General features: G+C 51.1%; 1 protein-coding gene and 1 long non-coding RNA gene across 2 annotated transcripts in view; one reads left to right on the top strand and one right to left on the bottom strand.

The window, feature by feature from the left end:
- The window catches only part of MAPKAPK2 (MAPK activated protein kinase 2), a 61,021-nt gene extending 41,813 nt beyond the window's left edge, over positions 1-19,208 (bottom strand). Inside the window, exon 1 of the mRNA XM_006267819.3 lies at positions 18,825-19,208. Coding sequence (XP_006267881.3) covers positions 18,825-19,115 — 291 coding nt within the window. The 5' untranslated portion in view covers positions 19,116-19,208. The remainder of the gene's footprint in view (positions 1-18,824) is intronic.
- A 172-nt stretch (positions 19,209-19,380) lies between these two features.
- LOC132244846 (uncharacterized) lies at positions 19,381-22,008 on the top strand. The gene is made up of 2 exons (XR_009456699.1): positions 19,381-19,878; positions 21,719-22,008. It is a non-coding gene; the product is annotated as an uncharacterized LOC132244846 (long non-coding RNA).
- The last annotated feature ends 4,836 nt before the right edge of the window (positions 22,009-26,844 follow it).

Below are 26,844 nucleotides of genomic sequence, written 5' to 3'. Positions count from 1 at the left end.
AAGTTTGCCCTCTGCCCGCTCGAACAAAAAAACTCAGCCATGCAGGCGTTTAAATCACCCCCTAAAACAAGGTCCTTTCAAAGCAAAACCCTACACCCCTCCCTACACACACACAAAACAACCCACACACCCGGCAGATGCTGATCGTGTCACGGACTGAAAGACGCTCAGATCCGGCAGCGATGGGGGTGGATTAGCAACCACTACAGAAGCACCAAGCACCTGCCTGCTCCCCCCGCTGCCCGCCCCACACCTCTCCAGCGTGTCCATGAAAGGAACTTTCTAACCATTCAAGGAACATAGACAAATACCAAAGCAGAAATCCTGGCAGCCAGTGGATCTGGAGTCCTTGTATATCTATTTATTCCATCCTAACAGGCTCAAGAGGGAGTTTTATTTATATGGCCTTGATGTCTGGTGAAGCACAGCAGACTGGGAGCTCTTCATATCACTGTGTCCTTTCCCCAGCTATTTGTTTAAAAGGATTTTTATCATCTCCGCAGGCTTAAACATCAGCGACTGCTTTGGAGAGAGACGGTCATCCCAGCCTGCATTGAGCCTCCATGCACGGGGATTGAAAGCCCTTCAGGGCAGAGACCTCTTCTTTATGACAGTCCATAAAGCAGGTAGCAGGGTTCCTAAATCTACTATCATTGATATAGCCTTCTGATCTCTGACCCCGGGCCTCCCACCTGCCTGACCCGTCTCCGTGCTAACCTGCTTGGGACTGTGCCTTGCCCCACAGACACACACTATAGAAATAATGCCCCCAAAGCTGCTATTGGGATAAACAAAGCACGGAAAGGAGCCCGACTTGCCCAAGCGCATGCTGCAGATAACTGGCAGAGATCACAAGATCACCTTTTCACAATGTGGTGGCACGTTCAAGGACAGCAGCAGGCCCAAGCTGGGCAGGAGCTGCGGACAAACTAAGAAGTCTCTCTCCTCCGCACGGTTTACACCGATACGTCGGTAGCTAGGGCTGGCTGTTAAAACCCGAGATGCTGGAGCTATTGGGCTCCATGAATGGCAGGGTTTTCTGCATCAGCTCTCCCAGCCCGCTCCGGATCAGCCCTGGCAAGACATCAGAGCCAGACGACCTCTGCGAACAATTTGCAAGCCTTCAGAGAGGGTCCCGGCATCTCCGGTGGGAGCACGGTGCTCTGTAAACCAGCAAATGCCAGTGCCGGCTTCTTGGCTGTTGTTGAAAGGTGGTTTTGTTTCTTGGAGGCAGAGGAACAAGAGCAATGGGAAGATTTCCTAGCATAGCTTCCCCTCTTGGGCCAAGAGGACAGACCCCCGAGCTCCTCCCCAACTTTGCACCACTACACTCCATCAAGCTCCCTATAATGCTGGGTGCTTTTTATCTCTAGGAGGAGAAAGAATACAAGCACTTCACCTCCCCCTTCCCACCCAAGACATTTTGGTGCAAGACGGGTTTCCCTGCCACAGGGCCCCTTTCAGGAGCGCAGCTTGCTATTCCCAGGGAGCGAGGCTATCCTCGCCTGTTGGGCCCATCACCTGGCCCCTACCCAGACTTTGTGAAAGGAGCAGATCTGCAGCAGATGACTCCCAGCAATGCACATAATTAGAGCAGATGCTAATTGGGCTGGGGGCAGGGCACAGAGAGAAAGAAAAGGATCAGCACGGCTTAGGAGGCTCCACAGCATAAGGGGTCGGCTGCATGTCTATGGGGCAGCTCCACATCGGTCATCACACCCTCCTGCCCCCGACCTCGCCGGAGCTATCAATTGCCTGCCAGCCTGTATTACAGCAGATGCTGCGAAACAGTCCGCTGGGATGTGGAGTCCCAGGTCCTATTCCCAGCTGTCACCTGCTAGCTGTATTACCCAGCGCAAGATCAATGCACATTTTCATTCCTCCCCTACTACTAATGGCAATGCCTAGATGACTGGCACAAGCATTGGCTGCAATCAGCAGTGGAGGGAAGGGAGGATTGTTAATAATATTCACCTTTGTGTCATCATGCTTAGGGCCAGACTGCACCCCTCTTTGTGCCAACGTTTCAGGCCAGCCACAGGCTCGAGACCCACACCTAGCAGAGTGCAGTCTGCTGTACCAGTGGGGCTAAAAACATGGGAAATGAAAGCTTAGATCCTGAAGGGATGGAGATGAGGGAGGGAAGCCATAAATCCTCACAATTAGAGGATTTTGCAGCTCTGCGGATCTCTCTCATCCCTGAAAATGACCGTATGTCACTGGAGAGTGAGCAAGGCCTTTAAGATCCCTGCCTGTAGCTAATTTAAAATATTAAATCAAGGGAGAGTGGATCCATCCATGACATGAGGCCAGGCACCCTGCGCTCTCCTGCCACGCACACACGTGGCTACCTGCAGCAACATCAGCCCCATCACCCCCCCAGCCTTCCAGCTCCAGGGGTGATCTCCATCATATTCCCAACAGCAGCTGTTCTCTCCATCTCAGGGCGACTGTATTCTCCTGCAAAGAAGTCTTTCCCCTTCCCTTCAGCACACTGGGGGAAAAAAGGGCTATGTTTCTATTTAAAAGCGGAATCAAGTACCCTTTGGCATCCTGCTCATAGCTCATTATGAAATTCAGGACACAGCTACTAAAATTAGACTCCGGCTTTAGGATAAGTGTTAATACTCTGTGTATCTATACACCCAAGAACCTCAAAGCAACTGCCTGAAACAAAGCAATTAAGCCTCTATACCCTTGTGAGGCAGTCGTGCCCATTCTACAGATGGGGAAACTGAGGTAAAGAGCAAAGGGAAGCAACTTGCCTACGATCACACACTAGGTTAGTGACGGAGCCAGGACCAGCATCCAAATCCCTGGAGTCCCAAGCCACTCTCCTATCCACAGGACCACACAGCCCCAAAGCCCATCCCCAGATGCATGTGGGGTCTTGCCATACAAGTAAAGAAGTCAAGCACACACGTTGCCTCCAGAAAAACAAATTTTACCCAAGGAGCCCTACACCCCCTTCACCAAAGCAGTCAAGGCTACACCAGCACATTTAAACCCCTTCATTAAAGTGTCCACCATCCCAAAACACATCCTAAAACACAGAAAGCTAGTAAATACTTGTGCCTGGTCTTGCACACACGGAAAGGTTTGCTAATCCTTCCAAGCAGCATATCCAGAAGTTCACAGCTAATCGCTTCACTCCACAAGGCTCCCTGCTTCGTCACAACGGGATGGCTGAGGAGACCTAGTGGTGGTGTGAGGGTTTTTCTTCTTTTTTTGTATTTTATTTATGTCATCTCCCTCCCCATCACTGTCCCCACAGCAAGCCTGACTAAAAGCATTTCCCTGCCATTCAGGACTATTCATCTCCGAGCAAGCCTTACACATAAAATTCGTTTGACAGACGACTTATGGAGCCCAATTAATATCGTGCAGCAGCAGTTAAACACTAAGAGCATCCCCGGGGAAGAGATGCATCCGAAAGCCTCCGGGCAGGGCAGGAGTAAGGGGAGAGTGCACTGCCAACCAGGCAGGAGGAATCTCAGATTTTGCTTTGCAAGAGTTTAAGCTTCTTCCCTCCCACTTATACAAGCAGCCTCATGCAAAGGGCTTAGGGCGAAGGAACACGGGGCCCAGCCAACACTTAAGACAATCCTGCCTCTATACCACTATCCGCTCACCAGTTCCAGAAATGGAGACATTTCTCCTAAGGCAGAAGCAGCTCCCTGCAGGAAGGAGAGGCAAATATCTAAAGGCCCGTAGCACTGCTACAGCACTTCCCAAGCCCAGCTCCCCTCCAGCTACTGCTTGTCCCTGTGGCAAGCAAGAGGCGCTGCTGGAGTCAGCAAAGCCACAGAAATCAGGCCGTCATTGCTCCTAGTCCTCTGCTCAGAGCTCATCTACATCCTGCCTTCCCACTCCAATCCCCTTCCCCTGCCCAATCCATTGCTCCTTGCCCCATGCTCCAATCTGTTGCTCTGCCCTCTGCTCCTTGGCCCATGCTCCCCGATCCCTTGCTCTGCCCTCTGCTCCTTGCCTGTCCCCTTACTGATCTACTGCCCGCCGCAGGCAGAGGCTACCCATGCCATTTGTGTGACGGATGCCATAGGTTGGCCAGCCCTGGCTTAGTAAATAACCCTCGTGCTCTTCTCCAGACAGCGTACACGCATCTTGGGTATTTCCCAGACGCTGGATTGATGCAGAAAACAGCTGAGGTTGAACACAGACTACAGGCAATTAAAACCAGACCCCAGAAGTCTGGGGTCTGGTCTCACCTCTCTCATAATGAAACACTCTTGGTCGTTGTAATCTATTCTGTGGGTGCAAATACACCAGAGCGTGTATTAGGAGGAATGAGAGGTGCCTGACTCATTGAACAGAAGGATATCCTCAGGAGACATGGGGGAATTTGCCTGCTCGCAGCACTGACAGACCTCTGCAAGGGCATCGTTTGTTAGACAAGGAGCAGGGTTTCTTGTAGCTGCGCTGCATAGAAAGCAGCCAGGAACCTCGCCTCGTTCTTGCTAGCTGACGCTAACAAGGCCAGAGACACTTCTGCCCTTCACTCCTCAAGGTAAAGTCCATAAAAGCAAGTGCCAGAAAAGAGCACTGCGCATGCAAGTGCACTGAGAACAAGGAAAACATCCATCCGTTGCCAGAGATAAGCTTTCCAGGAACCCTCCCAAAACCCCTTAGCACAAGTTGTTGACTTCACTTGCCTGCAACAGGTATGGGGACATTCAACCAGCCAACAGCGAGTCTGAAGTTCAGAGAGCAGCAGCAGTGGGGCAAGTGTCCAGCCCCTGGAGAGCGGCAGCCCCAGAGGCAAGAACTCCTCTAAGCCACACTGCTGCTTTGCACGACAGGACCGTGATTGTGGGACTAACCTCAGATCGGGCTCTCTCAAATGGTGCGCGTAGCTTGGGGAAGACAGATGTGGCTAAAGCCTGGAAGGTTTGTGAGAGGCAAGCAAGAGGAGGGAAGGAGACGTATTCACGGAAGAAAGGCAAGACCAAAAAAGAACGAAGACCAACTCTACAGCTTCACTTAAGCTTTGGGAGAGATTGTGGTTGTGATGCCTTTTTTAAGAAGGGCAGCCTATAAAAAAAAAAAAAAAAAAAAAAAAAAAAATCAAATTTAAGACGCCAGCGTTGGCCTTAGACAACCAGCACTTGAGAGCAGAGGGTCAGAGATGGGGAATATCCCTTCGGCTCATCCATGCTGGGAGCTGTGGGAATGGCATCCAGCCTCAAACCAGGATTCTTCCAACAGCAGGGGAGGCGCTGGCCAGCGGGTCCAGGCAGTGCTCTGTCCAAAATCAACTCCCCGGTTACTTGAACGGGGCAGTTCTCCTTCTACGGCTCCACGACACCCATAATCTTCCTGGAATAAAGGCGGAGGGGGACAGGGAGGGTGGTGTTTCAAACATCCGCTCCAAAACAGTTCTGCAAAGCTGCTGCATGAGTCATTTAACCCAAGCTGCAGTGGCAGCAAGACCTGGGGCACTCCCTTCCAAGCCAAGAGCTGTAGAAGAAACCAGTGGTCAGTCAAAGCAGGCTTTTCAGGTGAAGAGGATTTGTTTCCATGAAACACAACAGGGGGAAAGAGGGCACATCTGGAAATGTGCTCATGAACTGACCATCCCTTCAAACCAGGGCCACATGCTCCCAATCACCTGACACATTAGAGATGTCAACCATTATCCTTCAAACAGAGAGACCGGGATCCTTTCACAATGGGCTAGTCAGAGAAAGGAGCAGGCTGGGAAGTAGGAGGAGAGATGGGGAGGGAACAAGAAGGCAGCGGGTTGGCAGCCCACGAGGTACCAAGCACGTTTCAGAGGCACGGCCACTGGAGAGGTGACTGCACCACTCCCAAGATCGGACCTGAACCCTTCCACTTGCACTTCCCAAGTGTAAAGACAGCAGACCTGAGGGGCTGTGCTCAACACCAAGCCGAACACACGAGCCCTACGCCGCACAGTCCAGGCTGCAGAGCCAGTCCAATGACCGAATTCCTTCAGAAGCACTATGGCAGACAGGCCCATCAGCTGAGAGCCGCTGAGTCACTATTTCACTATGATGATGATGATGTAGTTTGGATAATTATACAACTGCTAATGCTGGCAGGCTCCACTGGAAACCCACACAACAGTCTCCAGCATCTGAGTGACTCAACCCACGAGCCAGCTTCACAATTCTGATGACTTGGAGGAGACATCCCAATTTTCAAATTACTGTTAATTCCTCCTTCCAAGGAAAACAGAGGTGAACGGGGGCCAGCTAAGGCAGCAAAAGCCAAGAGATTTTTGCAACACCAGACTATGTTTTACTAGCAACCTACTGATTGCAATGGGTGGCTGATATTGCGTAACGGAAGGAGAGGAAAGAAAACAGAGACTCGGACCAAAGCATGCAACAAGCACTAACGGCCAAAGCAAGTGATCACAGACTATTCCTAAGAGGACTCTTATTTAGTCCAACAATGCTACAAAAGGAAGGAAGATGGATGGTCTCATGTCTGAGACAGGGAAGCGGGGGTGGAGAGTTGTGTTTCTGGCTCCCCCGCTGACCTCCCGAGGGACCACAGAGAGTGCACTGCATCCTCCTGCTCTTCAGCTTCCTCATCTGGGAACGGAGATGGCCTCCAGCTAGGGGAAGTCAAGATTTCATACATGCATTTTGCCGTGAGGTGTTGCCATTTGGACGCTGCAGTAGAAATATCGCTGCCAAAAAAGCCTCATTATTGGACCAATATTTAAACCGGGAAAAAAAAAATATATATATCAATAAAACTGGGATAACATGCATCTTTTGTGGTGCAGACTGACCCCCACATGCCCAAGGACCCTTTGCCCCTTCCTGAACAGCACAGCCCGTGACAAGCCCTGATCGGCATCTAAATATCTGAGAAATGATGATCTGCAGCTGCTGGAATTCCCGGCTGACGGGACGCATTGCCAAATTTCCACTGCAGTCCCCAACTCCAATTCAGACTTCATTTCCCTGCAAACAGACGCTTGTCCGGAAGTCTTTGGAGCTTTTCAAGAGAGCACGAGGGTCAGATGTGTCACTTGGTGACCTCAGAGGAATACAAAAAAAAGATTGGGAGGCGTGCCGCTTAGCTTTCAGACTACCCAGATCAAATTTGAGGCAGCCCCCGCACCCACCTCGCTCCCTAAGTACCCCTGCAGCTACTTATGACAGCCCCTATTTCTGCCCTTCTCCTCGCACCCCGCAATGCTGAAGACAGCCTCAGTCTGCATCCCCAACACAGGAACCAGGGGTTATGGGAAGCTGCCATGTTTCGGCATGCCAAAAGCCCATGGTTAGCATGCCCCAAAGCCCGGTTTATGCTCCAACTCAAAAGCAGCAGCATGGAAGAGAGAGAAAAGAAAAGGCTGAAAGCAGTAGAGTGGGTTGTGGGTGCCCAGTGCCAGACAGGGATGGCAGGAGCTGCCGAAGAAGGCAAATAACAACAGGGAAAGCAAGACCCTAATGGCAAGACCCCTAATGGCAACACCTCTCTAGCTCAGGTACTGCATGTGAGCAGAGCTGCAAAGTCCAGCACTGGCTCAAAACCCCAGGAACATTCAGATCTGGGATCAGAGTCTGAACCCTATCCCCAACGCAGGCTGCAGCTCACTGGATGGTCGGGGTCAGAGTCACATGCACCCATGACGCCAGAGACTTAAATAATCTCGTTACACATAACAGAGACCGCTGGGCCGATCCCAGGCAGCCGCAGTGAACCTGCCTGCCTGCTCCCTTTATTACTTAATGCTGAAAGCATCCACCCACGGACACAAAGCAAGATGTTGCCCCTGTCCAAAGCGGCTTCCAGGCCAACGCAGATCAGCCACCCTTTCCGGTACTATCGTGCATGTCCATCTAGGCGTGGAGAGGACATGCTGTACGCCAGCCTTCCCCGCCTCACCAATCCCCAGCCAGCCAAGCAGCGATTCCCACACCCGCCACCACCCCCGTGCCTGATTGCCATCCTGCCTGCGATGTCATTTTCACGGATCACAGCAGCTCCGGAAAGATTCGATCTCGGCACGTCTCACATCCGTGGGATTTAAGAGCATTCATGGGCTTTTGTTCTTGACCCCGGAAGAAATGCAGGGTTGATGTGATTGTTGTACCCTGCTCACTAGAACCCCTGGCCCTAAAGAGATGAGAGAGACCCCCAGAAAGCTGCAATCTTGGCAGGGACTTGGCCATCAGATACAGGAATTCCTCTTGCTAGTGCTCTCTGCATTCAGATTCACGCTCTCGCCCCCTTCTCTAGTCCTCAGGAGCTGATCCCTATCCTCGTCCTTAGCTAAATTAGGATGCATACGCATATGATGCTTTAATGCGCGTTAGCCTAAGTTAATGCACATTAGGGATGCACTTCTACACATGCATGCCCTTAACACACATTAAAAATGGTGAATTTAGGCTAGTCACAAATGCAGGTACCAAGTTCAGGTGCATATTAATGCACATGTAGACACATTAAAATGCATTAACTCTGTGTGTGTGTGCATGCTTTAATCCCAAGTTAGTCCACACACAAGTGTTAATGCACTTTAATGTCTGCATGTCACCAGCCAAAATCCACTTAATGCACATTAAGCTAATAATGCACATTAAATTTAGGTTCAGTTAAATGCATGTGTAGACACACACTTAAAAGCACAAGCCAGGTCCACCTTGGACACGGTACAGAGAACCTGAGGAATCAGTCGCACACCAAAATCAGGTCTTCCTCGCACCCCACCAGAGATGAAAGGAATGTAGTTATGGGCAGCTGGGCATGAAAGGAATTGCTGGAGCATCTTGGAAAATTAAACTGCTTTGGCCCCATTCACACTAGCAGTCAAATCTAGCTGAGGAACATCTGAACACAGCTTCAGGTCAGCCAGGGTCTGAAGTGGCTTCACGAGATAAAGCCAACTAAAGCCGACAGTAAAAAAAGCCAGCTATAAAAAAAAGGAACCTGCTAGCCAAGGTCCCTACCACAGTTGGGATATATGGAAATCTGGCACAGCACAAAGTTTCTCAGGAAGCAGCGCTCCTCCAGGGCCATGGAATTGCATCGCTAGGGCAATGTCAGTGATGGCAGAGAGGTGCAGAGACACACCTGTGCACATGACTGGGCTTAAAGCCATTTCAGTGCAGACAAACCCTTTAGGGAAGGAACCTAAAGGGGAAATTTTAGGCAGAGCTATTTCCAAACAAATTTCTCAGGTACTCTGGCGTGTCTCTTGGGACCAAAGCTCACTCCAAGAGACGCACCTGAAGTCACAACCCTTCTGGGTTTAAACACATGCCAGCTGTGGGGTAAGGCGCAGTTAATGAGTGGTATTTCAGTATCCAGTGCCAGCAACCTGCTAAGCACTTGATAGGCAGGTGCAAAGTCCACGTCCTCGCTCTAAAGCATTTTCACAATCTAGGAAATAGTTTTCCTCCAAACAAAAGTCACACAAGGCCCAAGTGCTTGAGAGAACAATCAGAACACCTTCACTTCCACCAAGTCAAGGACATGGGCAGCTAAAGGGGATTACTGGCTTGTTATTCTCTGCTAGTACCACCATCAGCACTTTCCCTAGAATCATTTAAGGCGCTTCAGAGCCATTAGCCTTCTCTGCACAGGGAATCTGCACAGGGATTAGCTTGAGCACTAAAGCCAAGCGTCTTGCTAGACAGGGAGCAGGAAGACCGTGCTGGCACGAATGGTCTGGAGGAGCCCGCAAAGGCAGCCGCCACCCCCTGTTCTGACCCATCCATCACACCCCTGCACCCCCAATTCAGTGGAAAAGACACCAGGGTCTTTGCCCTAGCACCCCGCCTCAGCAAACTGCGGGCAAGCTTTTAAAAGGCACTCAAGGAGCTCCAGCCCCACTGCCTTACAATGGGACAGTGGTCCTCAGTGGCTGAAGCCCTTTTAAAAGATTAGGATACAAAGCTGCCTGGCAAGCCTGACAGGGTGTGTCTGGGCAGGAGAAGGGAGTTCCCATCTGAATGGCTCAGCGCTCACATTTCCACGGGCACGAGGAGACAAAGCAATCACAACACGCCTAGATTTCCCCGAGACAACCTGGTCTGGCACCATCCATTAGCTTCAGTGCTTCCCAACATCTCCGACCCTGATGCAAGCCACCCCCAAGCCCCGCATTAGCAACCCAGCAATCCTACTACCCTCCTCGCTGCTGCCACCGCCCTTGGCCTGGGAGACAGGCGCTCTCCGCAGAAAGCCCTGCACCAGCTGAGCAGCATTCTCCGCGTGCTTCTCACATCCTCCAAACGCCACCTGACTCAGCCGTGCTCGATTGTGCAACGTCGGGATGCCTGACCCCAGCAAGATCGCCCGAGAAACCCTGGGAGAGAAGGGCGGTTTAGGGGCAGGGAGCAAAAAGAGAGCTGTGCTCCCAGGACCTGGGTGAGGCATGCAGGGGTGGGCCTGGACGGAGGGTCACGCACCTGCAAGGATCCCCATGGCAGCTACCATGCTCCAAAACACAAAAAAGGGCCCATCTGCTTGTCCCATCCCTGCCATACCCCCCACTAACCCCCTCCGCCCCTGCCCCACCACCAGGGAGAGAGGAAGCTCCAGTGATGTGTGGCACGTCATGCCGGCACCCTCACCCTCATGTCGGGTGGGCGCACATCATGCTGGGGGTCTAGCTGGAAGCTCCCATGGAAGAGGTGCTGCCTGCTGCACCAACCCCAGCAGCCCACAACCACCCTCTCCCTCTGCAGAGGACTCCGGCCAGGCAAACGGGGAGGTGGGACGTTATTCTTGGAAGCTGCGAGGTGAGGTCATGCCGTCTGAACGCTGCAACCCGAAGCCATACATGGGGCGTTCTGCTTGGAGAGAAGCCGACCGGGACCTGGGCACCAAGGGGACGGAGAGAGAGCAGCGCACAGCTCAGGCACTCAAAGATAGCAGTGGGGAGGGGGAGGATGTTCTGCAGCACAGAGCACCCTTCCCTCACTCCATTAACACCAAGCGAGGCTGAATCAGAGCAAACCCGTGGGGTCTGACACTAACCCAGCTCAGCATGGAAACTGCTGCTGGCCTGGTGGAAGCAGGGGGGCCTCTGGTCAAGCAATCACCAGCGACATCAGCACAGGACCGATCCTGCAGTGGAGGCAGAGGGTGGGCCACATGTATGCCAACCGTGCCTTGTACCAGTCACCTCTCTGGAGTAGGGTTCGCACCAGTGCCTTTACCTGGGCAATACCCAGTGCAGACTAAAAGCCACCTGGTGCTGACATGACGGCAAGGCTCTTCCCATCCGCTTCTGCCTTGGGCAAAGTGCCCTCCTCCCCTTGCATACCCAGCACAGGCCTGCAACCCTTGGCCAGCAGAGTCCAGGGCCAGAGCAGAGCAGCAGCGAGTCAGAGACCTAAAAATACACGAGCGCAGTCAGGCCATGGTCTGTAAACTTCGGTGGTGGGAATGCATTCCAGCAGGCCAGGAAGGTTTTGTTGCACCCTTTTTAGGCTCCCGGTTGAGGGAAGCGAGCAGAAATGGCCGAGTGCAAGCAACCCGAGGCCCTGAATCCCAGCCCCGAGCACCCGCCATCTCGCACCACGCACACAGTCCCCACAGCCACAGAAGAGCTACTTCAGATCAAGCTGCACCTAAGGATGTCTCCTACCCCTTGACTCTTTTCGGCAGGGACTGAACAGCTGGATGAGTTTGAGGGCAGACCTATCGGTTCTTCAAGAGTGGCAATGCCGCTAACTCGCTCTTCCAGGCTTCCCGTCTGCGCTCTTTGGTATCTGTGTGTCCCTAGCTCTCATTTCACTAATGTGCTTGGAGGCCTTGCTTCTAATCTACAGAGCTCCCAACTGTTTATACAGTGCTTTAAATATACACAGTACATTTAAAGCCCAGCGCCTCACAGCAAGTAAAGCATGCCTGACAAAGAAGAGAGCCCCGGCCCGGTGCTGCTTGCTACCTAAAGGCACAAGTCAGTACAACACAACGCAGCACAAAACAGGTTAATACACCGTTCTGGACGGCGCTCTTCCCTGAGCAGCTGTATTGGCACAAACTGCTGAAATCAGATCAGGGACCTAACTGTCATGATGCATGAACTAAATCTCCCAGGTACATCACTCGATTGTTCGTGTATGGGAAGAACTCAGCCCCAGCCTTACAAAGGGTTTCTGCCAACACACCTGGCCTGGGAAGTACTAACAACAGACTGAATCAGCCCATGAGTCCATTAAGTCCTGTGTCCTGTCTCTCAGAGATGGAGTGGATGTGCACAGGAATAGTATTAATTCATACAGAGCCTATGAAGAATGACCCACCCCATCCCTCCCCCTACAGCTTCCAGCATCCAGAGGCCTGGAAAGTCCTAACTTTTAGGCTGTAACCCCAATTTTTGTGCTTAATATCCACCGATGGACCCACCCTCCGTGAAGCTATTCAACCCCCTTTGGACCCTGGCTAATGCTGCATCACGGTCCATCCCTGACCTCAGAAGGCCAGCATGCCCTTGGCACCAAGGCTCTGGAGACTTGAGTTCAGATCCCAGTTCTGCCACAGACTCCATCAGTGGCCCTGGTCAACTCCCTGAACTGAGAGGAGCTATGGAGGGCTAAGCACATGTGAAGTAGGAGGCTCTCTGCTTCAGGAGGATGTTAGGCAGGACTGTCATACTCCAAGGGTGGTCGAGCGCTGGAGCAGATTACCTAGAGAGGCTGTGAAATCTCCGTTCCACCAGGCCCCAGAGATAAGTCACACCAGCCCTTAGCACTGCACTTAAGTGGAAGTCTCTGAAAGCACGAAGATTGGTAGTCGACCAACATGTTCTCCAACCCCTCCAGAACAAGTTAGGCCAAGTTAGCGAAAACATCGATGAGCTCATCCATGCCAGCACGGGCCTGTTCTTTGTGGCACGCTCTCTTTGGCTGCGTGAAGTCAGGTCTCAAGCATGGTCCAGCAGGATAAGGCAGAGAGAAGGAAACTAGAGGTAACTACGGGGAAATGACTTCCTCTCACCGAGCCCGTCTCCCTCAGCTGTGGTTTCCCCACCCTTCCTTCCAGTTCAAAAGAACTAGATGCAGAGCATTATTATTATTATTCAGCTCCCTTGGTCTCCTTAGGAAGTATCGGTGCCAAAGCACAAAGCAAAAGTCAACCTCACATTGCCTGGGTCTTGTCAGTTTAACTCAGAACCTAATATGAAGTCGCGGATTTGAGTGCTTGCCACAGACAATAATTTAGGAGGCATAGCATGACGCCCAAATTACCGATGCGAACTCCGAACCCAAACCAGTGGAGAACTTTGGTCGGTGAGATAATAAACCGCTGTCCTGGAATACCCCAGAGAAATCATTATGCTGTCCACAGCTCTGCAACTATGTGTTGCATACGAGACAGCATTAAGGCCATTTTTGGTTTTACAAACTACATGACAAAGCTAAAAAAAATGCTTCTCCTCCAGTGACATGGGCTTGACAGTGCTAAGAATGAGTCAGATTGTAGCGTGCAGTTAATACTGAGATACCTTCACCGAGGAGCACTAGCCCTGCAATCTTCATCTGTCTGTTTAATGATTATGGGGCTTAGAATTTAAGGGTGGATTTTCGAAGGAGCAATGTGCCCAATTCCAACTGAAAGCCAACGGGAACTGAGAGCCTAACTCCCCAAGTCATCCCTGAAAAACCCCAGCCTGGGAGGATGAGTGTGTTTGCACATCAGCCAAATAAATGCGGTCATCTGAGGCATCTTGCGGCTCTTGCAAGAAGCCAAAATTCTAATGCAGCTTCATGGTCCTTAAAGCAAAAAAAAAAAAAATCAGGATAAGACTGAGGGGGTGGTATGTTCTTAACCTGCTGAAAAAATGGTAAGGGACAACCTTGTACAATATAAAGCAGGTCCAACAGACATGGTGCAAGAGAAGGGGGGAATGTCAGGACGCTCTTCCAAGCAGGGACCAACTAGAGAAGCCCTTTCTGTCCACTACAGACTCAAAAAACAGAATCTGAGCTAATTGCGACTTCAAGGGAACGACTGGATCGTGTTCCATAATATTCAGCATATCAGCATAGCACAATAAGGGGCATTTCCTAATTCCCAGGGGGATTCACTGAAAAGCATGGAATTTACCTTGTGGGCCTATTTCATGGCATGTCTGCCAAAAAATTGCCCCCCCCCCCCCAGTTCTAGACCACATCGCTCTTGTAAAGCCTACAGAGGAACCACGATGCTAGGCCCCTCATAAGTGTCATTACGGCCTTTGCCCCTCCCTCCCCCAGATAACTTGTCCCTCTTGGACAGATGATGGACTCAAAATGGCACAAATGCATTTAGGGGCATGTGCTCACCGGTACAGAACTACTCCACTTCAAGCACGTGGCTGCTTTAAAGGGTACTTGGGGAAAAGCAGCATGATGGATAGCGCTAAGGTACCTTGGAAGGCGCAGCATCCCCCAAGGGACTGCTTCATGGACCGCCTTCCTGGCACCAGCCAGCTACAACTACCTCAAAGCTGAAATTAAAGCCTCATTTTTATTTAAAGCAACTTACCCCCCAGACCTCCCCAAGTGAAATACATGGCAGAGATGCGGAAGGACGCACAGGAAAAGCTACTCACTAGCGTTCATCCAGCATTAACTGAGCCTCTATTATCCTCCGACCCAGACTACCTGCCGTTTCCTTGTAAAGGGCTGCATTAAGGCAACCAGTCATTGATCCAGCGTCTCATCGGAAGATTAGTCGGAAAAGTACATCTAGGAGTGGAATTTACACTGCGTAACACAGAATTGGATCTCGCCCGCAATCCTACCCCTGCAATCTGTATCGCATAATGCCAACAGCCCAACAGCAATAAACAAAGCCAAGTCAAGTCAGCAGTGACCTAATTACAATACATTTTCCAGATCTTACAAATCTAATTTTCTTCTGATAATAAACCATGCCAAGCTGGAGGGGAAAAAAAAATAATACGCACGCCATCTCGTGTTTCAGTACCATTAGCCACCATGTCATTGCCATTAACGTTCAGAATGCCAAAGAGCAAATTATTTCATCCATAAAGAGCGTGATCCTGTTCAGTGCTAAGCACCTTGAATGAGTCGCTGCATGCCACCGCTTCGCCTTGGGGTGGTGGTCACCAAAACACCTTCAGGACTCAGCCCCTCAAGGAGAAAGCATCTACCTTGAAATCCCCAGCAAAAGCCAATGCCAACTTGCTGGTCTGAACAGGATCGTGTCTCCTTAATACTGGTCATCTTGTGGGTTCTGCCTCGCATGTTTTCTTCTGCAGTGACTGGTGGAAGAGAAACAGGTGAGGCCATAACTACCTGCAAAAAAGCGTCTATTGTTTGTATCTGGGCACAGTGCAAACAAGTGAGACTATACCACATTCACCTGCACAAGACCGGAACACGTTACTTTATACAGCAGTCAGGTGTCTCTGCCAAGGACTCAAAGTGGGGGAAATTGGTCAAAATTGCATCTTCTCTGCTGCTGAACTGCACATGCCTCCTAAAACCACTGCTATAATAATACTTAAAGAGTTATCTAATGAAATCCGAACATAAATGCCTCTCCGAAGTTGGGAGAGAGAGGTTTAAGAACATGTGGTTTGACAGGGTTCCCAAAGGAGCAAACCAGAAACAGAAGTAGTCACGAATATTAACGAGATGTATAGTTGTTTCTCCATCGACAGCCGATTGCGTTAATACATAACCTTTTAGAGCATGACGTGTAGGGAGAAAGGTTTAGCATGTAGCTGCTAGCCTTCAAACCCAGCATACAGCACAAAGGCAGTTCACCTTTGGCTTCTGGCTGGGAGCCACACAATTTCTGTTTAATGTCACCGGAAACACAACTGCTCCTGATGCAATCATTTCCTTGTATCCAGGTCGCTCAGTTATTCCTTTTTCGCTCATGCAGCTAATGAGTAATTCAGAAGTTGTGAATAACTCTGTATAGGTTTACAAGAGCTAGGCCCTGGCTGAGTAACACCGCGTGGCATTTAGGGCCAGACACACTGTAGTTAGTAAGTCACCCATCACTGCCCACAGGTTTAACCGGTGGATTTGAAGTCTCCCAAGCTCACTGGACAGGCAGCTTGTCGGACGTACTCCTCACGGCAGAAGGGACGAAGGGTAGCTTTGTCTGAGACCCTGAACTAACAGCACAGCAGATTCTCCTGTGCTAGAAGGAGTCACTTACGGGAGCAGCTGCGCTGCACTTTGAACTGACACCAACACATTCGATAGCTCAGCTAAACTCTTCTCGGTCCGGAAGGAAGAGAGGAGAATGATGGGGGTGGGGACAACGTCCCAGCAGAAACATTCCCACTTGAATCTGTCACGTTCCTTTGCCTTGCTGCTGGATCCGGCACATCTGCAGGCACTATTGCTTAGCTCACACATGGAAAGATTTGGCCCCACGTGGCCACAGCTTTCCATCTTCATACAGGTCCCAGAGGTAGTGAAACAAGGTAGGGGGTGGGATTTAAGCTGAAAGGTAAAGGCTGTGATTTATGTTCCATTTTAATGCTATTAAAACCCTGAGCTGTGAGAGGCATTTAAGCACAACCAACGAAACGCAATCGAACACACACCGTGGCCACGTGGCTGGCGGAGCAGGATAGGACAGACAAGAGCATCACAGCTCAGAGGCCCTGCTCTGAGCTTAGCCCGTATTTTGATAAGGGACAGCTGCTGACTCAAGGCATCCCTTTCCCTATGCCTCACCCTGCCGCTCTTCCTCTTTTGTTTTTTCACCCAGAAAGCGTACGAAACTGCTATTCAAACAGTTGAGTCAACTTTCAAATTGATGGAGCGAGCAAGTCTGTCAAAACAGAGGTTGATCCTACTCATTTACAGTCGAAAGGGAGGGATGGTGGGGGGAGGAAAAAGGGATTTAATGCATGTTCCTCAAGCGCAACAGTGCGGCTAATGAGAAATGTCAGCCTTTTAGACAAAAAAGTTACGCACGTGTCACTCAGCAGAATAACCCCCATTTCTTTTCCCTAAAATATTAGATCTGCAGCAGTAATTTCCCTCCCCCTTCCTCTACACATCTCAGCAGACACCGGCACCTGCACCTCCCTTCTGAAGGAGGATCCTGATTGATGGGGGATCTGCACATCAAGAAGGCTCCTCCTTTATTGTGTTGAGCTTAGCAAGCCCAGCCTTAAGCAGATGTCCTCATTTAAAGACCAGTGAAACACAGGCAATCCAGAAGCTGGCTTGGGTTGTGGGTTTGGTTTTGTTTTTTTAAATCTTCACAACGAACCAGGTAACAGAGTTTCGGAACAGCAAACGAGTGGGAGCAGATCGCGTCTAAGATGTGGAACGCTCCCCGGAGGAGACGGTTCGTACCCATCCCACCTGATGCTTAGCACTGCATTGCATGAATAAACTTTCCCAGCTTCCCCGCAGCAGAGAAACACTGTCCCCTTCTCCAAAGGCTCACTTGAGAAAAGGGAAACCATCACATTACTGTGGCCTGGTGTGTATACTTTAGCACACTATTTATATAAACACCTTTCAAGCAAAGGCATGTTACGGACTGCTATATACACACACACAGTGCCACCAAAAAGCACCCAGCTCTGGGATGGAGAAGAGGAGACATTTCGTGTCTACAACGTAACTGCTGAAGAGGATTATTAAACAAGGACAACCAGACCAACTTCTGCATTGACAGAGTCCTACCAGAGCCTGAGCGTCTGCGCACGGGAGCTGGAGTTGTACAACGTCACCCAGAAACAAGCTGGAACAAATCTTCAAGACTGGAGGCGACTTTGCCTCTCAAACTTGATACTTAGGCCCTAGAATCAACCCCTTGCCACATTATTTTGTATGGTTTTAAACCAACTCACGGCCCAGCTTTGCCCATGTTAGCGGGCAGAAGTTTAAGTGGGGGCAGACATTGCACAGCAGGGACGGAAACAGTAGCAACGCCACGCAAGAAAGCCAGAAAGTGAAACCGGCTGCCCCCATTTCGTTGTTCAGCCCAGGTACAACGCATAACAAACCCCAGCGGCACGGAGGGCAGGACGTACACTGGATCTTTTTTAAAGGGCGTTTTCATTTTGATGGAGGGGGGGCATCACAGGAGCTCTTTTGTCTCTGCAGTTTCATAGATTTGCTCATTCTACCCCGTACCGAGAGACTGCTCGTCTTCGCAACCGGCTGTATTTCCGTGTAACAAGACAGCAGACATGTTCCATCACTGCTGGGCGGTAACTGTTGCTGGTATTTCTCACATCCCCTCTCCCCCAGCCACAGGAAGGAGTGGGAGAGGGGGGGGATCTACAGGGAAAACCAGCCACCCCAGCACCAGGGAAGTCCTCCTGCCAGCTAATTCCCAAGGTGGGAGTGGAGGGTTGGGGGGGGAGGGGGGGGGGGATGACCTGTAGCAGCCGTCAGGAAGGATCCATGGCCGTGTTGCCAGAGCCACCATGGAACTGAATTCTCCACCCAGACACAGGCCAGTCCCTCCTGGCGCTGGTCACTGGAGGGCCTGCAGTGCTTCCAGGGGGGCTCCTCTCTCTCTCCCCACCCCAGCCCTTTCGGACACACCAAGCCTGGGAAAGGCTGGGAGGACCCTCACCCCACACAACCCCTCTCTCTGCCAACGCCAAGTGCTTCCTCGGATCCAAAGAAAACACGAGGCCAGCCTCGCACACAAAAGCCGGCTGGGAGGGAAGAGGGGGCAAAACCCAGCAAGGATTCTGGGGGCTTTTCCCAAGCAGGAGGAGGAGCGCCCTGCCCTGCCCTGCCCTGCCCTGCCCTGCCCGGGGGGAGACCACAGGCAAAGCCAGGGGGCAGGGTTGGGACTCCTGGGTCAGCCCCAACCCGGGGCAGGGGACAGGGGGATCCAGGACAGCTGCCCCCACCTACCTTGAGGGCGAATTTCTCCCCCGTCTTCTTGCTGAAGATCTCCAAAACTTTCCCGTTGATGCCCAAGCCCAGCACCTGCGTGGTGACCTTGTAATCGTCCGTGATGGCGTTCTTCTTGATCTGCAGGCCCGCCTTCACGTGGAACTGGGGGAACTGCTGCTGGAGCGCGGGGTGCGGCTGCGGCGGGGCCGGCGGCGGGGCCTGGGCCGGCGGCGGCTGCTGGGGGGGCGGCGGCGGCGGCGGCGGTGGGTTGGGGAACAGCGCCGGCGGGGTCGGCGTGTTGGACAGCATGGCAGCCCGGCCGGGACGGCTCCTCTCCCCGCCCCTCCGCCGGAGGAAGTTGGAGGGCAAGCGCCGGAGAGGCGCCGCGACCCGCCGGGCTCGGCAGCAAGCGGGGCAGCCCCCTCCGCGCCGGATCCGGGCGGGAGAAGCGCCTCCCCCCCCGGCCCGAGCCCCCGCCCCGCCCCGGGCCGCCGCGATCGCCGCCCGCTCCTCCGAACCCGGAGCCAGGAAAGGGAGCGCTACAATGTAGCAACCTCGCCCCCCGGGCGGGGCCGCCGCGCGACGTCACAAAGCCCCGCCGCGCCGCCATTGGCTGCCGCGCCCGCGGGGCGGGGCCGGCGACAAGGGGGTTTAGGAAGATGCAGGGGGAAGAAACAGGAGCCGGCGGCGGGAGAAGAGAAGGGCAGGGTCGGGCCTTGGTGTTGTGGGCCGGATCCTTCCTGGGAGTAAACCCAGGTCCCGGCAGGGTTGGACCAGACCTCCTGAGGGCCCTTCTTACCCTCGTTTCTGGGAGGAGAAGTTTCTGAAGCCAACCCCGGTTGGTCTGGCCTGCGGAGCTGGAAGGAAAAGAAGGAAAAAAAGTCCTCAAGAAAGAAAGTAGCCCCCATCCCCTGCCCCGCAGCAGTCCAGCCACTTCCATCCTCCCAGACCTTAGACTTACACCAGCGTCACCAAGCCTGAGGCCTTCGGGTGGTCCCCATCCTAGGAGATGAAGCGGCTGTAAGGAGATCCCCGTGGCCAGCAGACTGGGCTTCCATAGGAGAAACTAAAGGTAGCCATATCTGTTGGGTTCACTTAGGTCCTGGCAGTGCCACCAGCTTTTGTGCCGACAGGCCGCTTGTCCCCACCCAGGGAGGGCCAGGTGGTGTTAAGAGGTCATCGCTCAATTCCAGGAGTCCTCTGGCCTCTGAGAAAACAAATGGGAAAGTTGTAGAAAGAAACCTGGAAACTAGTTCCTTTTGGGAGGCAGAGAGAGAGTGGCCGGCTGGATCCCAAGGTGCCAAAACAAGGCCAAAGCAAACTTAAAATCAGAATTTATCATACTGCCACACTGCTCTGTCCAAATGCAGAGACATCGCTTTGAATGGGCGACAGCAAAAAGAAGCTGTATAGAGGGGACCCATACCCAAGCTATGCCCTCCTTGCCTTTGCTATCAACAAATGCCTCGTACAAAGCACGTCGGCCTCGTCTTGGCCTCGGTACATGGGCGGATTTTACCCCAGGTACACAAATGCCACCACTCGTTCACTCAGAGATCCCCAACGAAGGGCTGAAATCTGGAGAGTTGGCTAAGTCCGCAGGAATTGTGGGAATCCTTGAAAAATGAGTACATGTGATTAAAAATTGAGTGGCGCTTGGTACACAAAACGCCAGCAGCTCAAGGAATAGTCATTTCCCTTATGTCCCCACAAAGAAAACACAAGGCAAACGTTAAAGGTTCTTCCGCCATCTCATGCAGGCCCTTCTGCATTTCTAAGACACTTTGTTTTTAAGCAGGGAGGAGCAGGTGGGGAAGGAATGCTGCATATTTGCGCACACGCTATTACAGGGGAAGCCTTTGGTAGCTGTCGGCTCTGCTCAGCCATCAAGAACAATGCTGTTCAGTTTGTGGCCGAGTGTTTGCCAAACAAATGTAGAAAGAGCTGCCATCAGCACTGAAGATGCCTTGTTATTCCACACACTAACCTGGCAGGATGGAGGAATGAGGGTTGTGTCTTCTGTATGGAGACCAGGCCACCACAACAAGCCCCAAAATTGTTCATGTGCGAGTCAGGACAGAGGCCAGAGGTCTCGGTGTAGATGGGTCCAGTGCCCACCAACCCCTAGACAGAAAGGGGCCCCTGTGGGTCATCCTCAACCCCATCCCAAAGAGATACAGAGGGAAGGGATTTCCCTAGTTTTAATATGCTGCTTTCCCCAGGACCCCAACAGCTTTAGGAGAAAAACGTAGTCTCTCCTTAGGACAGCAAGGATGCCATAGCGGGCAAAGCACCAGTCTCCAATGGATGAGAGAGGTTGCAGGCCCCAGCTCAGCCACACACTCTTTTGCACAAAGGTCAGGTCATCTCTGCCTTGTGCCGAGAGATTACATTCAAGTCACCACCCAGGGGTGCTGGGAGGCACTCGCATGCTGCCGTGATAGAGGCCCCACACATGCTGAGATAGATCTCATCAGCCGTGTAGCATCTCTGGAGATTTTGTTGGGGTCTTTATTGCCCAGGAAGCCATCAGAGTGAAAAAGAGGAAAATCAGAAGGTATTTTGTTCTTTGATTTAAAAAAAAAAATAAAATCCATAGCGGGAGTTTGAGGCAAGGCAAGCTTCCAATCTTCCCCTGGGGAGGGCCTGTTAACAAGCGTTAAGCAGGTTTTCACTTCTTCCTAGCACCCGTAACACTCCAAACATCAATGGGTTAAGAATTGCATGTGCCCAACCGCCCTGTTTTCTGATGACTGTTTATCTATGATCAATTCCCAGGAAGACAGGGGACATGAATAATAGAGCAGGCAGATTGAGTGTCAGTGAAAGGGTAGGAGGCGAGAAACAGTTCTGCAATGAACAAAGGACATCCCAAAGATAGCAAATTAACCTGTGCTCCCTGTTCTATCCAGAATCCAATAAAGACACCAGCATGCTTCAGATGTGAACGAAGAGATAAGGAGTCATCACTGAGAGCCAATATATCACTGATCAGCCCAGCGTCCAACAAGAGGCAATGAACAGCTCTTTATCCTGGGCTAAGGTTCAGTGGAAATTTTTCCTCTGGGGACAGAAAACAGGAAGTGGCCTTGCAGTATTGGTCATTAATAATCCCTGGTTGTCTTTGTTAATTAATTTACAGAATTAAATATGGTGCTGGTCTCTGTGACACGTGATAGTGTCACTGCCACTAAGAAATTTTTCTCCCTGTGGTTGTGGTTTCCTGGGCCTCTGTACAGTGATGAATTTCAACCCGAGGCCCTGATTCAGGAAGGTGTGCAAATACTTGCCTGACTTTAAGCACATACTCAAAACCATTTTTAGGTTTCAAAATATGCCTAAGCCCCTTATTTTGAAAGTGACTGAAGCCCTTTGAACCCAAGATCTATTTTCTTCCAATGGAACTGAGGCTCCTAAGCCACTTAGGCACTTCTGAAAATTCTCCCCAATGAGATTATTCCCATGTTTGCAGGTACACACAGTCCCCAAAGCCACAGACACATAAACAGCATATCCTGGGAAACTCCTCGCTGCCCCAAGAAAAAATAGTTGCAGCTACTTGGTGGAGCCCCTTGAACCTTGACACTTGGGGATAGAGCCTAATTCACCTATAAAGGACACAACAGGCCACAGAGACTTGCCTTCTCAGCCCAGGTGTTAGGTTTAGCCCTACACATACTTCCAATCCAGGGGCTTGGGGTTTCCCCCATTTTAACATCAAGGGAAATCATGACCTTGAGAAAGTAAGGACATGAAATCATGGGGAAGATGTTACATCTGCAACATGCTGGATCTGAACTGAGCCCCAAAAGGCAACCACTTCAAACAGAAGATAGAAAAGTACACTATAACAGATGGAGCTACAGACACCACATCACGGTGGGAGAAGCTAGAACTGGTAGCTCATAAGCAGTACAATCTGTGGAAGACTTCATTTTCCATCTCTCAACCCATACCTTCCACGAACAATACATGCCTTTCAGGTTTCAAAACCACACCGATAAAATAAATCTACCAGCTTGGAAATGTATATCATGCTTTTTTAAAAGCCTGTGCTTTAAAGCTAAGTACAGACAGCCAGAAAGCCCAAGGCTGAATTGATTCAACCTTCGCAGGTCAGTCTAAACTGCATAGATTGAACCGATAAGCAAGTGAATAATTGTTCACTTTTGATTCCAGAAATGCAGCCACAGACCTGCAGTGGTTTAGGCCAGGAACCAGGGTGCACAAGAGCACACCTCCCTGCTCGGCTGAAGCAGGCAGCTTGAGCTAAGTCTAGCCCGCCTACCCTGCAAGGGTGGAGGTGCAAAGCATGCTGGGATGCTGGGGGTCTGAGAGTTAACTTGAATCTGGAGCGGATCAGGGACAGAAGTTCAATAAACCAATTTAACCTAAATCCGTTAAGTCTGATACATCCATCCAGGTTTATCTTAAACTGGTTTCATCCATTCTGAAAGTGGTTTATGTGCACTGAACTTCTGTTGCATTACAGATTTGAACTGGTTTGCAATCATTTATACCGGTTTATGTATAATATCTGTCCCTGGTAGAACAGCTTATCTTCAACTGGCTGAAGCAACAAGATGCACCAGCCACTTGAAAACGTATCATATCAGTGATGACTGCCTGAGTTGCTGTCACTCAGCTGTAGAGCTATTCCTCAGATGGAAGAATGATTAAACCCACAGCTGTCACTGGGCATGGCTACAAATAATACTGATGATAAAGAATCAATGTCTTCCAGGCTCAGGGTTTTCATCAGGAGACCATTACCCTGCTCCATTGCTGCTTAAGTGCTCACAGTACGTGACTATTCCCCTCCTGAGCAATTCCTGGACTTGCAGCATCTCACAGAACCTATGTTTCAATCAAGATTTTATCAGCCTCCATTGCCCTGATTAAGAAGGGGTCTCAGGGTGAGAGTTAAATGCCAAGGGATTCATAATGATGCATCGTAGAGGTCAAAAACTCATTAAAGCTGTTTGAGTAGTCTGGGGGTGGACGGTTGTGCAGATGCTGAGAGACAAAGTTTTGCTTTGCAGATGTATTTAGGGTCTGCCAGGAAGCTGACAGACCCACTTCCCCACCTCTGCTGCCTGCTCCAGAGTTGCACAGCACAATTATGAAGATATCATTTGGAAATGCAGGATTTGCCAGTGGAGAGACTATTAATAGGCATATTAATCATCTCCAGGCCTTGTCTAAGACCAGGCCCCATAGAGCTAGACGCTGTAAATGCATACAGGGGAGAACTCCTGCCCCACACATCCTATGGTCTGAAGAGGTTAAACACAGGGAGTGAGAAGGAGAATTGTCACCTCCATTTTACAAGCTGGAAAGCAGGACCCAGGGAGATTAAATGACTTGCCCCATGTCACACAGCCTGCAGCCAGGCCAGGAGATAAAATTCACACATCCTTTGTCCCATTGCAGTCCGTTCACCACAGGACTTTCCTTTTCCCCGCTAATCCTCCGCACCCAGCATGTGCCCTCCATCAATGGCTGTGATGATGTTTTAGTAGAAGATGAAACATCTCTGGGACCCAAGCATCTGCTGACTTCAATAAACCTGCAGCAGTTTCTGAAGGAGACTGCTGGCAAACCTGGGGCCTGTGATTACACAGAACAGGGGGTGTTAACGTGCCATTTCCTACCTAGGAGCCAGCCCCCGCATGACAAACGGATGGATTTTTTTCTCCTAAGGCCACCCACAGTATTGGCTGTCACACAGAGCCTTTTTTTTTCTCTCCCTTTAAACACGTCTCAGGGTGGGGAATCAAAGTGGCTAACGGCAGTATTTCCAGTGACTAGAGGGAATGCAAAGTCCTTCAGCATCTCTCTGCCAAGCAAGGTCAGTCTTGATAGAGATACTGCAGCACGTGGCCTCTTTCCTTCATAAGGCTGTTGAGAGGCAAAAAGAGGGTCACCAACATCATTTAAGGAACGGGTAATTTTCCTGCTAAGTCAATCACTAATGGAGAAAGATTTCTACCAAGGGAACACAAGGACCAATCAATCACCAGGAATAAAGTCAAAAGGCAATAGGTTTTAAGGTAGACGAGGCCCGTTAGAGCACCTTAGTATCTTCTTTCAACAGGGACATAGCCCTCCAAGGAAGGATGACTACGTCACACACCATCTTGCACCGCAGGGTCTGAAAGCGCTTGATAAAGAGCCCGTATGCAAGGAACCCCTTCAGCCACTGCTGATATGCAGCTACCTTGGTGAAGCACAGCACAGCTACACGATGCTTCGGGCAGGGAACAAGGGAGAAGGCCAACAGGGATATATTTAGCCTCGCTGGAATCTGCTCAGGATATTGGGGTTAACACCTCTTGTCCTCACATACTGAACAGCTGCGTCCCAAAACTCGTATCTCGTCCAATCCCCTCGGTTTGTTAGGCCTCAACTCATTAACTAATTATCCACCAGGTGGCACTAAAAATCAAGCAATGGTGCCAGTCGGTAGGTGTGAGAGGCAGGAAGGGCTTGATCCCTAGGGCCATTGCCATCCTTGCACCCCGTGTCTGGAGCCAGGACATGGCGCTCCTTCTGCACGGCACAGACATCCTAGCCTGATGGACTGGGCACGGCACAGCACATCACACAGCTCTGCCAAGGTTACTGTGACCCCACAAACACCGGACAAGGATATGGAAACACCAGGAGAAATAACCACTGCACACACCCCTTGGTAAGGGCTCTCATCTTCATGAAGGGCTCGTTAAGCAGGGGACAGCTTTTGGTCAGTGCGGGTCCTAGATGAGCCGTGCCACTACTCCAACCCATGACCACGCTTGCATTAAGACCCAGAAATACCAGTGTGTACCAGGTCACACCAGAGTAACCATGTCCGGGGGATCTTCAGCACCCTTCACCAACATCACTGCCCCACGGAGTGCAAAAAGAAACAAGCATTTCAGATCCCACCAGAGGGAACAGTTATTTTGGTGGCAAAAGGGGCAGGTTGTTTCATCTGTCCTGCTGGGTTCATAATCAGCTAGGAGGAATTTCCTTCCTAGCTCCTGCTGCCCCAGCATCATCACTCCAGGCATCACACTGACCTAGAGCAAGGGCAACCCAATGATGGAAGGGGGGAAGTGGGGAATGAAGGCGTTGAATGGAGCAACACAAACAGAAACACACAACGTATCCACCTTCCAGTCAGGTGTGTCAAATGGCTCTGGTCCTCAGGCGCTCCATTCAGGACCAGAAATGCATCAGGAGACCTATCCAGCCTCCGCAGTTATTCACAGCAGTAACAGAAAGCCTCGCATTTGCCCTCTTCAGCCAGTCACTCCGGAGTATTGCACCAAAAAAGCCACTGATTTGGCACCCAAAAGAACCTCATAGCCAAGTTCTTCCCAACGGCTGCAGGCACGCCGGATGATTGAAAAGCCCCTGCCCATGCTAAAATAGAGCGTGAGCAGACCCCAGGCAACCTTACTGCAAGATCCCTGTGCCGGGTGGCTGGAAAGGTCAGGCTCTGGAAACAGTCTGCGGAGCGCAGAGAAGTGCTGTACATACAGCATGTCTGAGACAGCCTGTTTGTCTCCGCTTTTGACATGAGCTGTTGGGGAACAGGCCTAAAAATAGGAAATATTCTCAAGTACGAATTTTTAGAGGAAATTAAAGCTACGTATCCACTGTTTTGCTTCTTCATTTCATTACTGGAAGGTTCCCCCCCGCCCAAGCGTAGGGTGCAACTGCCTGCAGTTCTCAAGCAAAACCAGCTTACTAAGGGGATGCAGCAAGGGCATGATTTGAGGGAGCGGATAACTGGGAGGGACAGGAGCTGGGCATAAAGACATATGCATAGAGGTATTTGTGCACGTGTGTGGATGTGTGCGCGCACTCATGTACAGGGAACACCAGCGTGTCTGCTAGCCACATTAAACACTCGCTACCTCAGAGCCTGGACAGACCATTCCAGGTTATTTTTAAGTCCTGCAGTTCCAGGAGCCAGAGACAAGCATAGCTCTTTGGGGCTGTCCGTGTGAATGCTGCAGCCACCCTATTCTCAGGGAACATAGCATTT

Source organism: Alligator mississippiensis, chromosome 14 (genome assembly GCF_030867095.1).
Source record: "Alligator mississippiensis isolate rAllMis1 chromosome 14, rAllMis1, whole genome shotgun sequence".
NCBI lineage: Eukaryota > Metazoa > Chordata > Crocodylia > Alligatoridae > Alligator > Alligator mississippiensis.
This window is presented reverse-complemented; position numbering and strand designations above follow the sequence as displayed.